The sequence below is a fragment of the Oncorhynchus nerka genome, linkage group LG20 (genome assembly GCF_034236695.1).
Source record: "Oncorhynchus nerka isolate Pitt River linkage group LG20, Oner_Uvic_2.0, whole genome shotgun sequence".
NCBI classification, from domain to species: domain Eukaryota; kingdom Metazoa; phylum Chordata; class Actinopteri; order Salmoniformes; family Salmonidae; genus Oncorhynchus; species Oncorhynchus nerka.
The window spans coordinates 43436374-43453405 of record NC_088415.1 but is presented as its reverse complement, the minus strand read 5'-3'; the positions used below and the strand labels follow the sequence as shown (position 1 = coordinate 43453405).

General features: G+C 39.1%; 1 protein-coding gene and 1 long non-coding RNA gene across 4 annotated transcripts in view; both read left to right on the top strand.

Annotated features, from left to right (window-relative positions):
* The window catches only part of stat6 (signal transducer and activator of transcription 6, interleukin-4 induced), a 56812-nt gene extending 41365 nt beyond the window's left edge, over positions 1 to 15447 (top strand). For all 3 annotated transcript variants that reach the window (XM_029622841.2, XM_029622839.2, XM_065005525.1), the window contains 12 exons: positions 1037 to 1124; positions 1353 to 1475; positions 2115 to 2207; positions 2384 to 2587; positions 5962 to 6056; positions 6415 to 6548; positions 6754 to 6903; positions 7139 to 7205; positions 7415 to 7483; positions 7572 to 7619; positions 9938 to 10045; positions 11666 to 15447. In XM_029622841.2, coding sequence (XP_029478701.1) covers positions 1037 to 1124; positions 1353 to 1475; positions 2115 to 2207; positions 2384 to 2587; positions 5962 to 6056; positions 6415 to 6548; positions 6754 to 6903; positions 7139 to 7205; positions 7415 to 7483; positions 7572 to 7619; positions 9938 to 10045; positions 11666 to 11726 — 1240 coding nt within the window. In that variant the 3' untranslated portion in view covers positions 11727 to 15447. The remainder of the gene's footprint in view (positions 1 to 1036; positions 1125 to 1352; positions 1476 to 2114; positions 2208 to 2383; positions 2588 to 5961; positions 6057 to 6414; positions 6549 to 6753; positions 6904 to 7138; positions 7206 to 7414; positions 7484 to 7571; positions 7620 to 9937; positions 10046 to 11665) is intronic.
* LOC135562986 (uncharacterized) overlaps positions 1 to 17032 on the top strand; it is a 119482-nt gene that overhangs the window by 60276 nt on the left and 42174 nt on the right. The gene's annotated exons all lie outside the window — the stretch shown is intronic.

Sequence of the window (17032 nt, the reverse complement as noted above, 5' to 3'; positions counted from 1 at the left end):
ACATATATTTTTCAACTGTGCTGTGCTGTTTCACAAAAGTACTGAACCTTTCTATTCTCGTAGTTTCTACAGATTGTAAATTAAAGAAAAATGTTTGCTAAAAGAACTATTATATTATTGATCGATTGGCTATGATTTATCAAATCACCCACTATTGCTATCTGCAGCGTTAGCTCTGGGTAAATGTTGCAATTCTTCAGCCATTCTTGGAGCCGTGACCAAAAACGAGCTACATATGGACAGTACCAAAATAAATGATTTAATGACTCTGCCTCCTCGCAGCAAAATCTACAGAGCTGGGAATATTGTATCCACCAAATATATAACATTCTATTGGTTGCAAGAATTTTGTATAGTAATTTAAGTTTAAGTTTTGAATCCGGCGTCGTTTTGCGTGTCAATTCATACACCATGTGCCATGGAATTGGTACATCGAAAATCTCTTCCCAATGGGTTCTGAATACTTATGTAAATGTGATATCTGTTTTTTATATATATATATGTGTATATGTGTGAAAAGATTCCAAATCTTTTTTTTTAGCTTTGTCATTATGGGGTATTGTGTGTAGATTGATGGGGGGGGGGTGTAACAGTTGAATCCATTTTAGGCTGTAACGTAACGAAATGTGGAAAAAGTAAAGGGGTCTGAATACTTTCCGAATGCACTGTATAGCATAATAAGCCACTAATTCCAAAACACTGAAAAATATTGAACTTTCAGCAATTACAAATGTACATGTCCCTCCCCTGAACTAATTCAAATATATATATATATGTATACTAAACCCTTCCCTTGACTGAAATGTAAAAAGCATGACCCTTCCCCATTTTTCTCCAGGTACCATTCTGTACATTTCAATCCATCTACATTTCTGTGAGCAACTTCCTTGGTGGCTGTCAATAGTTGTGACGAGCGCATAGTAGGCCAATTAGTCATAATTTACAATAGACACTGATATCACCTCACTATATTTCTGTAGGCCTTTAAGAAGTTATATTCGAGTCTAAATAAGTGTTTTTGCTCTGTTTATTCCAGTGAGAATGTTGGAGAGTTGATCAATAACACAGCCATTTTGGAACACAACACTTCCGGCAAGAGTACATGTGCCACCTTCAGGAATATGGTATGTACTGCAGCCTTGCTTTTACCATGCAACTTCAAACTTCTTGTGTAGCTTCCTGTAATGTCATATTTGCTTGATTTTTTAATCAACCAGATTCGAAGCTTTTTTACATTTTTATTCTATATGTCTTAAGGATATGTAAGAGAAAGTGAAATTCTTATAATTATGTCAAAATGAAAAATTAGTTAGTCTTCATCAAGTGATATCTTATTCTGTCATTTCCTCCAGTCTATAAAGAAGATCAAGCGAGCAGACAGAAAGGGGTCAGAGTCTGTTACAGAGGAGAAGTTTGCTCTCTTCTTCACCACAGAGATCAGCATCACTGGCTGTGACATTCCCTACAGAATACAGGTCAGGTGTCCTTCTCCCCTCCTTTTCTGCTCTAAACCATTTCTCCCTTTGACCTCTGTAATGTTGATATTCTATTCAATTCAAGATTCAATAACACTTGTACAGCCAGATCAAACATAGAGGTGTCAAAGCTCGAATGACACCAATGTGTGGTATGGCAGCAAAGTACTGGTCTCTTTCTACACTCTTTTTCTGGTCTCGCCCTTTGGCCTGTGTAATGTCAATTGAGGTTTGACATGTACGATTAGACATCACTTTTGGGTGACTTGGCAATACATCTTTTATCTCTTAACGTCTTGGTAATAGCAGTATTATAGCACAGCAGGCCTAAGACATGCAGACAGATTGTGCCACATCTCTAAATTCTCTTAGGGTGACTTGTGTTATTAACCTGGTCCCAGATCAGTTTATGCTCATGCCAACTCCATTGCTGTCATTGGCATGACAATTCCATAAGCAGTTGACAAGAGAGCAGAAATAGACTGGCACCCAGGCTGAAGTGTTATTAATTTGAACTGCCAAATATACAGTACACACTGTACAAGCATAGTTTAGATCCTCAATGGAAAGGATTTGTCTTGATGATCAGTTATTAGTATGGCTGTACTGACATGGTGTTGCTCTCCTGTGTGCTTGTAGGTGATCTCTGTGCCGGTGGTGGTGATCGTTCACGGTAGTCAGGATAACAATGCCCTAGCAACCATCATCTGGGACTGTGCCTTTTCTGAACCAGTGAGTGCCTGCTGCCTTTGGCCATCTCTCGCTCTCGTTCTCTTGCTCTCTCACTCTCGCTCTCTCAACTCTCTTCCCTCTCATATCACACCCACTATCAACAAAGACTAAACAGTATGTCTGCTCACTTCACTCACAACATCAACCTTTGACCTCTAATCTTATGACGTCATCAGGAAAGGATTCCGTTTTTGGTTCCGGAACGCGTTCCCTGGAAGCAGATGTGCAGGACCCTGAACAGTAAGTTCATGTCAGAGGTCGGAACGCAGCGTTGCCTAGACAACTACAACCAACACTTCCTGGCCCAAAAGATCTTCGACAAGCCAGACATCGCTGGAGACTACAGCAACATGCTAGTATCCTGGGCACAGTTCAACAAGGTACACACACGAAACACACACACACACACACACACACACACACACACACACACATGAACACACACATGAACACACACCAGTCTTTACCCACTGGGTACAAACTGGTTGAATCAATGTTGTTTCAATGTATTTTGTCAGCGTATTGTGACGTGGAATCTACATGGACAAAACATTGGATTTAAATACATATATATTATACATATATGGTGAAATTTCAACCACATTTTATGTCATCATGGTAACCAATTTTCAACATATTTTATACAAAGTTTGTCTATGTTGAATTTGTAACTTTGAAACAACGTCAGATATTCAATCTTATATCCACTATCAGAAATAAAAACAATAGACTGGGCGGCACCTCCTACTGGAGAGTTGGATCTATCTACAGCGATCCATTTGGTCTCTCATCCCGTGTTTTAACCAAGCCCAGCTTTGATTTTTGTCACTAACTATTAGCAACGTGCTTTAGTGAGAATGACTCATGAGAGATCTCTTAATAACTAAATAGATTCACTGTTGCTATTGAAGTCATTCCAAAGGGTAGATTTAACAGAGCAAATGAAATGTAACCATACTTTATGAGTCATATATCAGGCCTTTATGAGGCCTTTATGAGGCCTATATAGCGTTTGAAACAGCTAGTGTTTCAATTCAACCCAGGGTTCAACTAAAAATAGACAATATATATAGTTAATAATTAATATGTTGGATTCACATCTCAACCAAACATCTAACTAAGTCAAACTTTATTTAAAAGTGTATTTAAAGTTTGATTTGATTTAGTCCTATTTAACTTTGATTTTTGGTTAGGATGGAGACCTGATTCCAACATATAAATTACTAATTTGTAGACAAACTGGATCTTGAATTGTGTTTTGGTTGTCAATGCAACCAAATATCAACATTTGAATGAGATGTATCTTCTGCTAGGCTAGTTCTATCTGGGCCACTGACTTGGTTTTGGCCCACTGACTCTGGTTTTAATTCCAGTTTGTCTACAAATTAATAATTAATATGTTGGATTCATGACCAAAAACCAAAGGGAAAGAATATGATTAAGCCAGTGGTTCAGATGAAACTATCCAAGCCTTAGATACAGTACATATCCTTTAAATGTTGATATTTGGTTGCATTGTCAACCAAACACAATTCAATATGACTTTCCTAAGACAGTAAATAGCCTAACGTTAAGGCTGTCTTACAAACGAATGTAACAGTATTTATTCAATCAACCTTAAAATGAGTAACACATCTATGGCCACATTTTGAGGTTTCTGTTAATAAATGTCTTCTTATGTAATCATAGCAAGCGTGCATGTTCAAGATAGCACGCAAAGGTTGCAGGTCTATAGAGATCTTCACAATTGCTATTATAATCTGTACAGAATCTTGAACAACATTGATCATGTACTTTTAATGTAATCTCAACTACAATCCAGGGCCCGGTTTCCCGATAGCAATGGAATTTAGGGTCATGAGTATTTTAAGGATGCCTCTTCCCTGCAACGGCCGAAGATGTACCATGCGTTTCCTAAAACACCACGCAGAGAAAACTCTCGCTAAATGCGTCGTTGAGGCATGTTTCGATACTGATCGGATCAAAAGAAAGGCAGTGCTGCCCTTCGATCGGTTTTCTCCATTCAAATCTTACCTTAACATTAGAGTTATTCCACAATACTGACGACAGATCAGGTCCTAGAGAGATATTATCACCTATGGCGTCTTATTCTAATGCTTACCCTATAATAATGCACTCAATCAAGATTTGGCACATCATCGAGCACGTTAGGCTACACATCATGAAATATATTGAGGCAAAAATTACAGACTACCCAAATAGCTAAATAAAATTCAATAAATAAATAAAATTCAATAAAATTCAATTGAATGAACATGAAATTGATTGTAATATCTTTGAAACGTAAACACCTATCTGGCCTATAGGCCTACTGTACACTGAGTGTACAAATTATTAAGTACACCTGCTCTTTCCATGACAGGTGGAAGCTATGATCCCTTATTGATGTCACTTGTTAAATCCCCTTTAATCAGTGTAGATGAAGGGGAGGAGACAGGTTAAAGAAGGGTTTTTTAAGCCTTGAGACAATTGAGACATGGATTGTGTATGAGTACCATTCAGAGGGTGAATGGGCAAGACAACATATTTAAGTGCCTTTGAACGGGGTATGGTAGTAGGTGCCAGGCGCAACAGTTTCCCGTGTATATCAAGAATGGTCCACCACCCAAAGGATATCCAGCCAACTTGACACAACTGTAGGAAGCACTGGAGTCAGTTATCTGTTAATGGAATCATCTCAGTTTTCATTTGAATCCTTTGCTTGTTTGTAACAATTGCACAGACATTGGCAACTTTGTATTTGTAGTCAACTTTGTGGTGAAGTTATCAGCGGTCACAGAGAGACAGATAAACATATTGAATGTATGTTTAGAAGCGATCTTCTATGAGTAAAATGATGCATCTGCCGACGGACTTAGTTGTTCTATGTGGTCTGAGACCGTCGCCAAAGTGCATTTTCAAGTGCAACTTTAGTAACGATGGTTTTTGGAAACAGCTCAGAGATTTAACAATGCTCCTACGAAGGTTCTAACGGTGAACTTAGCCTTAAGATGCTTTTGGGAAACCAGGCCCTGGTCATTTGGTTGTGCTATTAGATGAAGCACAGTGATAAGACATTAAGTTGTATAAATACAAAATATCTATAGTATCCCCATTTGAACTTTGTTCTGCTTTTAAATGGTTGAAAGTGCAGTAATAACACATTTAGATGTGAAGTTTAAACCAAAAGTCACACATAGTTTTTCCATTGGAACATTGTTGTCACGTGGGCTCCCTCTCCGGCCTCGAGGTCACCAGGCAGCTTGTTATGGCGCGCACCTGCGTGTCATCAGACTCACCTGGACTCCATCACTCCATCACTTATATGTCACTCCCTTTGGTTCCTTCCCCAGGCATCATTGTTTCTGTTCCTGTGTCAGTTCTGTGCGTTGTTCGTGTTTCTTATTTTTGTATTATGTTGTGTTTATTTATTAAAACACTCACTCTCTGAACTTGCTTCCCGACTCTCAGCGCACATCGTTACAATTGTGCTTTTAGATGGGTTGAAGCATAGGGATAACACATTGGGAATTCAACAAACTTCTGGCTGAGTGGGTGAATAAAGGTTGAAATCTCATTGATCAACGTCTCAACCAAATATTACCCGCATTTCTACGCTGAAATTACATGGTGTGCCCAGTGGGTCCACCTCTAGGGTAACTCCATGTGCCACATGATTGCTAGTAATATTGTGGACAGAACAGAGTGAAATGTAACCAGCAGAGGGATTAAACAGTGTAATTTCGTTGGTCAGGAGGTGCTCCCTGGACGACCTTTCACCTTCTGGCAGTGGTTTGATGGTGTGATAGAGCTTACCAAGAAGCACCTGAAGAGCTACTGGAGTGACGGGTGAGTCATGTCTGCCAGTCAGAGACAGAGATAGGCTTGTTCATTAAGCACCAAACGGAAGAAAACAGACTGAAACAGGAAAGGACTACCTGAACTTATCCAATAAGAAACGCTTGTTTTAATTTGTCTTTGAAAATGTTTTTGCTACAGTGTGTCCTAATAAATAAGACTGTCTACCAGTGAGAGACACAGAGAAGACCTGGTTTCAAATAGTGTTTTGAGTGTCAGATGGACAGGGTTTTCATCTTTGGGACTATTCCATTGGTTCAATCGAGCACAGTTAAAGTATTTGAAAGAAAATGAATATGACTCACACACACATAGATAACTGTGTGTCCTGGTGTTTTCCTTCCTCTAGGTTGATATTTGGTTTCATCGGTAAGCAGCACCTCCACCTGATTCTGAAGGACCGGCCCAACGGGACCTTCTTACTGCGCTTCAGCGACTCTGAGATAGGAGGCATCACCATTGCATACGTGGCTCCATCAGAGAGTAAGGGTTTAGTCTTGTCCGTCTGTCTGTCCACTGTACGACTTGGTTTACAGTCTCTACTGGAGTTTCTCATGCTCTGTTTTTCCATTCTGTTCTGACTGCTTACCTCTGGAATAGAACACTGGAATCCAGAAATTCTGAGATACATTCCTATTAAACTGGCCTTTCTTTCTCTCTCCTTTCCAACCTCCATCCCTCTTTCCAGACGGGGGCCAGAAGATCCAGAATATTCAACCGTCCACCAAGAGAGACTTGGAGATCCGTTCCCTTGGTGACCGTATTCAAGACATCGACTTCATCACACACGTTTATCCAGATCTGCCGAAGAATGACGTGTTCAGAAAATACTACACAGGCAAGTCCTATTTATGACCAACCAGAAAGTGTGTGTGGGGGGGGGGGGGGGGGTGCGACAGCGAGCGAGAGGCAGATAGACAGACAGCGAGAACGAGAGAGACAGAGACACACAGAGAGCAATAGAATGTTATTTGTGAGAAGAAGCTTTGAATTAGATTAATATTATGACAATAATATTGTTTATATCAGTTTTAATGGGAATTCCAATCTTCTTCCCTGCCTCATTTGACCAGATAACCCGTTACCTCGGGATACCACCTCGGGATACCTCGTAGTCTCCATCCAGACCAAAGTAGGAGTGTAAGTTACACAGAAGCTATGTAACTAACCAAGGTTCTGTCCCAAATGGAACCCTATCCCCTATATAGTGCATTATTTTGACCAGGGAATATGGTGGCATTTGGGACACAACCTTGTTACCTAACAACCTTGTTAGCTAACATGATGTTGTTGAACGCAAACTATGTGTTGTGACTTATTGGTGTGTGTGTGTGTGTATGTGTTTGCAGGGAAGCCCACTGTGACTCTCCTCAGCGCAGTGAGACCCCACAGGACAACAATTCCTCTTTCTATTCCATGTGAGTCTGAATCACTCACTCACATGTGCGTGTGCACACACACACACACACAAACAGACTTCACAAGGTCTTCATCATTCTCTCTTAGGGACCAGGGGAATGGAGCCTGTGCATCACCATTCTACTCTCTCTCTCCGTAAGTACCTTGTTAGTCAATGTGAGAAACTCTACCGTGCCGGGAAGACACATTTACTAGACACTCTTGCCCAGAGCGACTTACAGTTAGTGCATTCATATTACGGTAGCTACAGTGCCGTGAAAAACTATTTGCACCCTTTCTGATTTTCTCTATTGTTGCATATTTTTGATACTGAATGTTATCGGATCTTCAATCAAAACCTAATATTAGATAAAGGGAATCTGAGTTTACAAATAGCAAAAAAAGTCTACTTGTTTTATTTATTTATTTAACAAAGTTATGAAACACACAATTCCCCTGTGTAAAAAAGTAATTGCCCCTTTACACTCAATAACTGATTGTGCCACCTTCAGCTGCAATGACTGCAACCAAATACTTCCTGTAGTTGTTGATCAGTCGCTGTGGAGGAATTGTGACCCACTCTTGCATGCAGAACTGCTTTAACTCAGTGACATTTGTGGGTTTTCAAGCGAGAACTGCTCATTTCATGTTCTGACAGAACATTTCAATTGGGATTAGGTTTGGACTTTGAGTAGGCCATTCCAAAACTTCAAATGTGCTGCTTTTTAGTCATTTTCATGTAGACTTGATTATGTGTTTTGGATCATTGTCTTGCTGCATGACCCAGCTGCGCTTCAGCTCACAGATGGGTGACATTCTCCTGTAGAATTCTTTAAAAAAGAGCAGAATTCATGGTTCCTTCTATTAAGGCAAGTCGTCCAGGTCCTGAGGCAGCAAAGCATCACCATCACCATTGTACTACCACCACCATGCTTGACTGTTGGTTAAATGTTCTTACTGTGGAATGCAGTGTTTGGTTTTCGGCAGACATAATGGGACCCATGTCGTCCAAAAAGTTGACCGAAGTTTGCCAAATATCACCTGAAAGCACCTGGATGATCATCAAGACTCTTGGAAGAATGTTCTATGGGACAGAGGATTCAAAAGTTTTGACGACATGGGTCCCATTATGCCTGGCAAAAACCAAACACTGCATTCCACAGTAAGAACCTCATACCATGTTTTGTGGATGCTTTGCTGCCTCAGGACCTGGACAACTTGCCTAGTCAAAGTCCAGACCTAATCCCAAATTAGATGTTGTGGCAGGATTTGAAACGAGCAGTTCATGCTTGAAAACTCACAAATGTTGCTTAGTCACAGCAGTTCTCCATTTCCTCTACAGCAACATGAGAGTCTGATCAAGAACTACAGGAAGTGTTTGGATGGCACAACCAGCTACTGAGGGGCAATTACTTTTTCACACATGGGCATTGGGTGTTCCATACGTTTGTTCATGCGATAAATGAAATAATTATGTAATTGTTGTGTTATTTGTTCACACAGGTTCCCTTTATCTAATATTAGGTTTTGATTGAAGATCTGATAACATTCAGTAACAAATTAAAAAGGGGGCAAATACTTTTTCACGACACTGTAGGTAAGACAACCACATGTCATAGTAAACATTTTCCTCAACAAAGCAGCTATCAGCAAAGTCAGTGCTAGTAAGAAAAGAGAAGTATAGGTGTTCCTGCAAGACAGGCAAGTACAACAGTAGGGTGTAGGGTATTTGGTTGTCACACTTTTTAATCTGATGCGTATTTCTCAGCACCAGTATATATTAAGACTCATTTCACCGTTAACGTCTCTTATTCCAACATGGAGTCGTTAGTCAGAAAACACACGCGGTTCAATTGTGACAAACAGCCCCATCACGGGGTTGGATGTCACACAGTATGGGGTTGGTTGTCACAATAATAAATGATAGTAGCTTATTCCTTTTGTAACAAGAAATGAAGCAATGTAGCCCACAGAGTCTTAGAACTAGCCTTTCTTTGATCAAACAATATTCCAAACAAAAATCTGTTTTTTTTATGCCTTGAGAACAACAGGATATTCTGAGTAAATTTGTGTGTTTATGCATGCGTTTGCAATATTTTTATGACTGGTATACACCCACACCATTCCAATACAGAAAAGTTGCTTTTTTACATACTTAATTTAAAACATTTGTAAGGAAAACGATTCCCCTCATATAATTAATTCATAGGAATCTGGAAACACTGGACAGTTGCTTTAAATCCCAGACAGACTCCATCAGTTTCATGTCTCATGCAATTGTGAGCTACTGTGTATTGACCAGTGACAGGACTCTAGCCTGAGTGCCAGTCTGTTTGCTGCTATCATGCCAACTCGTTGTCACTGGAGTTGGCAAGATCAAAAACAGGCTAACTTGACTCATCTGGTTAAATAACAGTTACATAATTGAATATAGCTACAAATAAAAATCGAAGTCTTTTGTATGTTCTCATCAGGAACAACCAGTTCCAAACCCCCTTCCAGCTGGCCCCAGTACCCCTACAGGGGGGGATGTATCCTGACCCCCTCTCCATTCCCAATGGACTCTTTCCTGGCCCGGACATGTGAGTGACACCACACTCGAAGAGGGGCTATAGAGTGCTTTCAAAAACTATTCACACCCGTTGACATTGTCCACATTCTGTTGTGTTACATCCTGAATTTACAATGGATTAAATTGAGATGTGTCACTGATCTACTACACACAATATCCCATAATGTCAAAGTGGAATTATGTTTTTAGAAATTAATAAAAAATGAAAAGCTGTCTTGAGTCAATAAGTATTCAACACTTTTGTTTTGGCAAGTCTAAATAGGTTCAGGAGTAAAATGTGCTTAACAAGTCACATAATAACTTGCATGGACTCACTCTGTATGCAATAATAGTGTTGAACATGATTTTTAAATGACTACCCCATCTCTGTACCCCACACATACAATTATCTGTAAGGTCACTCAGTCGAGCAGTGAATTTCAAGCACAGATTCAACCACAAGGACTAGGGAGGTTTTTCAATGGTTTGCAAAAGAAGGGCTCCTATTTGTAGATGGGGGGAAACAGACATTGAATATCCCTTTGAGGATGATGCAGTTATTAATTACACTTTAGATGGTGTATCAATACACCCAGTTACTACAAAGATATAGGCGCCCTTCCTAACTCAGTTGCCGGAGAGGAAGGAAACCGCTCAGGCATTTCACCATGAGGACAATGGTGATTTTCAAACAGTTAGAGTTTAATGGCTGTGATAGGAGATAACTGAGGATGGATCAACAACATTGTATTTACTCCAGAATACTAGCATAAATGACAGAGTGAAAAGAAGGAAGCCTGGACAGAATAAAAAAATATAGCAAAGCAATTCATTTCTTTTTTTTAATACAAAGTGTTATATTTGGGGCAAATCCAACAAAACACATCACTGAGTACCACTTCATATTTTCAAGTATGGTGGTGGCTACATCATGGTATGGGTATGCTTGTCATCGGCAAGGACTAGGGAGTTTTTCAGGATATAAAGAAATGGAATAGGCTAAATCCTAGAGGAAAACCTGTCTCAGTCTGCTTTCCAACAGACACTGGGAGACAGCAGGACAATAACATTTCAGCAGGAAAATAACATAAAACAGAAGGCCAAATATACACTGGAGTTGCTTACCAAGATGATATTGAATGTTCATGAGTGGCCTAGTTGCAGTTTTGACTTAAATTGACTTGAAAATCTATGGTAAGACTTGTGTAGCAGTGATCAATAACCAACTTGACAGAGCTTGAATAATTTTTAAAATGTGCAAAAATTGTACAATCCAGGTATGCAAAGCTCTTAACGAATTATCCAGAAAGACTGGCAGCTGTAATCGCTGCCAAAGGTGATTCTAACATGTATTGACTCAGGGGTGTGAATACTTATCTAAATGAGATATTTCTATATTTAATTTACAATAAAATTGCAAACATTTCAATTTTTTATTTTATTTTTTAAATCACTTTGTCATTAAGGGGTATATATTGTGTGTAGATGGGTGAAAAAAGGAATTTAATGGATTTTGAATTCTAGCTGTAACAACAAGTTGTATAATAAATTAAGGGGTATGTATTTGAGGGGTATGTTAATGCACTGTATTTGACCCCTCACTGGGACAGCACTTCAGACCCCTCCATATACTGTGTGTTTGTGTTTTCAGGTCCCAGGGCCCGACTTCTGAGATGGAGCTAGACGAGATTCTGAACACTCTCTCGGAGTAGGAAGAAGTGGAGGAAGAGGACGAGGGGGGAATGTAAGAGGAGGAGGAGCCCAGTGGAGACAGTTTCTCATCACTCTGATCTAACAAGTGGATATTCGTCAAATCAGTCTTGATTTATGTATTGTAACAGGCCCATAATGTGCTTACTTAAGTCCGTTTTGGATGTATTTGGCTGTTCTCTTACAAAAAAGATTGCAGTTTTGAAACTGCAGTAAAAGTGCATGAACTGCAGTCGACTGTGGTATTTTAGAAGCATAATTGTAGAATAACTGCAATTATACTGCACTCTAACTGCAATTACACTGCAAAATTACAGCAGTAAAAAAAACGGTGTTTTTTGCATACTGCAGTTATACTGCACTCTGACAGCAAGGATTTTCGCTGCATAGCATGTAGAAGTTGTCCCTTTTCAGGTTTAGAATTGACTGCTAAATGCTAACTCTCGTTTGTATAAGATGGTTAGCATAGCTAGCATACAGAAATCGGTGGTAGTAATTTTTTAACTGTAATTCAGTTGATTGGTAATGATGACATGAACATGTGATGCAGTTGACATCTACACAAGCATTATACTCCGATTTTTACCTCAACATAGTGTGAAATACGCTTATAAACATTAGCCTAAATGTAAGCTAATTTTGCTGGGGGGCAATGAGGAGAATCGGGATCTTCCCCCCCAAGTGTTTTCATAGCAATTCCATTGTTTTAGTTGAGTTTGATTGACCTATTTACTTCATCTATACTCCCAGTCGGTATTAGAACATTGTGGCCCCCTGCCCGCCTGTGGGGAAAATGACCTGGAGTTACCTAGGTTACCCCATTGGTTCACAGCAACACCTCAACCTTTTTCAAAAACAATTTTCTTGTTGTCTGCTTGTTTTAGTCAATTACAAAACAACATTTAAGACAAGTAAAACATGTTTAAAGATTACTTTTCAACATTGACTGCTCCCGAGCGTGCTCAATACTTAGAAAAACATAATATTGTAGAGCTTCTCTCATGCCCCTTTTCATGACGGTGCTGGCAGCCACATGAGGGAGTGAGTGATAGCTAGCTACCGACTGGAACATTAAGCTTCAAGTAGTGTGTAGAGTTACAAACAGATTATACTAAATAAGTTCAATGTCTTACCTGTGATGTAATGTTTTCCATACACATAGCTATGTGTAGCCTACATGGACACCGGGTGCCCACATTTCCCACTCTCACACGCCAAAAATCCTGATGCCACAGGGCTCTTCTCGCAGGCTCTTATTTCCCTACGTGGGAGCATTGCAAACCATAGGTTGGGATGTTTTTTTTACCTGGTTACATGTACATTGAACAACACAGCAGCTTTTCGGCATGTTTTGTTATTTATGTATAACAAAATATTTACAACGAAGTTAGGTTGCTATTATGTTAGTATATTGACCCCCATTTATAATGAAGGGGAATGGGAAACAATGTTTGTATTCTATTCTTCTTATGACGTGAATATCGACTCAAGAGTGTTGAGAGAGATGAGATGTTCTGAAAGACATAGACATTCTACCTATCACTCCTTTCTCCTAGTTCAGTGGTTCCCATTCTCAACTTCTTCCTTTGCTGAGGACCACCAGATCTGGGAACGACTGCCCTAGTTTCTGATATAGAAGTGTGTTAAAAGCCATTGGATCATCTATTTAGTAAAAATCTTGCAAAGGCTGTGGCCTGGCATTTTGGCACCCAGAACCAGATCTCGCATGTGCATCGGTCTGTTTCGTCTGTCACGATTCTGTCTACTTTGGGATAAAGGATATGAGACTGATGGAACTACACTAAGGGAAGATTACCACATTATGCAGACAACATAAATACTATAGTATAACCAAGACAACGACCAAATGAGTGAGCAATATACCAGCACAAACATATATGGAACCAGGCTACTTACAGTATGAGACTGAGAACAAACTTCTAGGCTTTCTAACACAATGGAATAAACCAGATCACAGCCATATTAAGTACATGTTGGGTGTTCATACAGTACTTATACACATCATTTCTATACAGTAAATGTAGTTTCCATTTAAAGGACTATTTCAGAAACACACCATTTGCACATATGTAGACACTTATGGGGCTGGATATAATGAATATGAGGTTAGAAATAGGTGAAGTGTTTCTTTAATACACCGGGCATCATCATTAGCTGATGATGATAGTTAGTTACTATGATAGTATGATGATAGTTCACTATGTAGTAGTTTGATGATTTATCATTGTTTGCTTGTATGTACAAATTATACATTCCTCATATCCTAGTAGATTACAAGGGGACTTCCACACTTTCAGACCCCCCCCCCCCCCCAAAAAAAAAAAAGAATTGTCATTCTGTTTGGATCTCTAATGCTTAAAATGAAAATATCTTTCCATTTTTAAGTTTCCTTTTCATTGTAAATAACTTTGTTTTACCTAGTTTTAATGTCTGTAACACAGAGAGATGGTTGATTTTACATGGCATCTTATACAGTATTCCATGACATAACCTACATAGTCACATAGTAGAGTGATATTAAATCATTGATTGTTGGGTGATGAGATTAAATATAGTTGTTTCAGATGAGCAGACACAAATATAGGTTGCTATATTATGATAGTATATGTATTATACAAAACAACATCTTTCTATTCAATTCTTTGTTATTTCTCTGTCATTTTTACTACGTTACCTTTAAATGACCAGTAGCGCTTTTGTTATCTCTAAGGGAATGCCATACTCCATTATATATTCTGTCTTATTCTCAACTATGAAAAGGTATCTTGATATTTTGCTCAAACACGTATTCGGAAGCATTCTCTCTTCTTTTTTAAATTTGTTGTGAGCAAATGAAGCGGGTGTGCACTATAATCAGAATGCTTCACAAGTTATAATTATTCATAGTTCCACAATAAATGTATTTCCTGTAAATCCCATGGCTATATAAACCAACCCACCTTCACTCAGATTTATTTTCCTTTGAACTATTAAAAGAGTTGTCATAAACTGTCACAACTGTTTACGACATCTGTCATGTCATGGCTATGACAGTCTTATTTAGTCCTTATGTACAGCTGTAGGATCTTAATTTGAGCCAGTTTGTTACAGCAGGATAATAATCCTAAAGCAACAGGAATTGTGAATTATTATGTGCATTATAAATAATGGACATTTTTTTGTAGGGGTTGATACATTTTTTCATATTTTAAAGTGGAAATTACTAACTTTAGAAGCCTTTTTAAACCTTGAATACACTACAAGTTTGCATTTCCTGCTATGCAGGAAAATTCTCAGCAACAAAAGAGTGACTAAATTAAGATCCTACATCTGTAAGTAGGGTTCAAGTACAATGTAACAGAGTCTGAAGCTAAACTAAAACATAACTGCAGGCTCTTCTCAACAGCAGCTTTTATCAACTCTGTCAACCTCTGAACTCATCCGATGGAAGAAAGGATGTGAGGAATCAAGGAAATGCATTTGAGGTTTTCTCAAGAACTACTCAGCTATCCTTAATATTTTCCATTGAATTGAGTGAGACATTTGTTAATAGTTGGTTTTGTGTATCATCATCATAGATGCCCTTATTGCCTAGCTGATTCAATTTAACTACCCCTGCCTCAATGACTTCATCATGATCATCAAATATAGGCAACAATCCTGTTGCATGTAACAGTATTTGTATGTCTTCTAAACAATATAATCGTTCGACTCTTTCTCGAATTTTGGATTGATTTCCTTTTTTTAGACAAAGAAACACACAAAACAGATATAAAATCAACACCAAGAGGATTAAGACAGGGATTAAAACAACTCTACAACTTGACCAACTGCCATCTGGAGTTTCCACAGTTCAATGATAAGCATACTTCTATTCACCTCCCTCCCAGCAAAGGCACTTGGGCCCATATTCAAAAAAACATACCAGGGTAGGACTGCTGATCTAGAATTAGTTTTGCCTGTTATCATAATGAATAACAGATACTAGATCAGCACTCCCACCAAAGTCACACTGCCTCTTGAAGGAGAAGATTGTTGTTCACAGGCAGATTAACATCTTGCTCTAAAGTGCACTAGACAAGTGGTCCTCTGTAGCTCAGTTGGTAGAGCATGGTGCTTGCAACGCCAGGATAGTGGTTTCAATTCCTGGGTCCACATGTATGTAAAATATATGCACGCATGACTGTAAGTCACTTTGGCATATACACTGAGTATACCAAACACTAGGAACACCCTCCTAATATTGAGTTGCACCCCCCCCTGCTTTTTCCCTGAGAACAGCCTCAATTCGTCAGGGCATGGACTCCACAATGTGTTGAAATGTTTTTATTTAAGGAGTGGATCAGCTTAATATTGTGGAAAGATTGTTGCTTCCATCAATGTAATTGTCTGCTTCATTTCCAATCCCCCATGTCTTTTTGGGGGTAAATATATATATACATACACATACCTACAGTTGATGTCAGAAGTTTACATACACTTATGTTGGAGTCATTAAAACTAGTTTTTCAACCACTCCACAAATTTCTTGTTAACAAACTATAGTTTAGGACATCTAACTTAATTTTTCCAACAATTGTTTACAGACAGATTATTTCACTTATAATTCACTGAATCACAATTCCAGTGGGCCAGAAGTTTACATACACTAAGTTGACTGTGCCTTCAAACAGCATGGAAAATTCCAGAAAATTATGTCATGCTTTAGAAGGTTCTGATAGGCTAATTGACATCATTTGAGTCAATTGGAGGTGTACCTGTGGATGTATTTCAAGGCCTACCTTCAAGCTCAATCCCAGAACAACAGCAAAGGACCTTGTGAAGATGCTGGAGGGAACAGGTACAAAAGTATCTATATCCACAGTAAAACGAGTCCTATATCGACATAACCTGAAAGGCCGCTCAGCATGGAAGAAGCTACTGCTCCAAAACCGCCATAAAAAAGCCAGACTACGGTTTGCAACTGCACATGGGGACAAAGATCGTACCTTTTGGAGAAATGTCCTCTGGTCTGATGAAACAAAAATAGAACTGTTTGGCCATAATGACCATCGTTATGTTTGGAGGAAAAATGGGGATGCTTGCAAGCTGAAGAACACCATCCCAACCGTGAAGCAGAGGGGTGGGAGCATCATGTTGTGGAGGTGACTTGCTGCAGGAGGGACTGGTGCACTTCACAAAATAGATGGCATCATGAGGAAGTAAAAATATGTGGATATATTGAAGCAACATCTCAAGAAATCAGTCAGGAAGTTAAAGTTTGGTCGCAAATGGGTCTTCCAAATGGACAGTGACCCCAAGCATACTT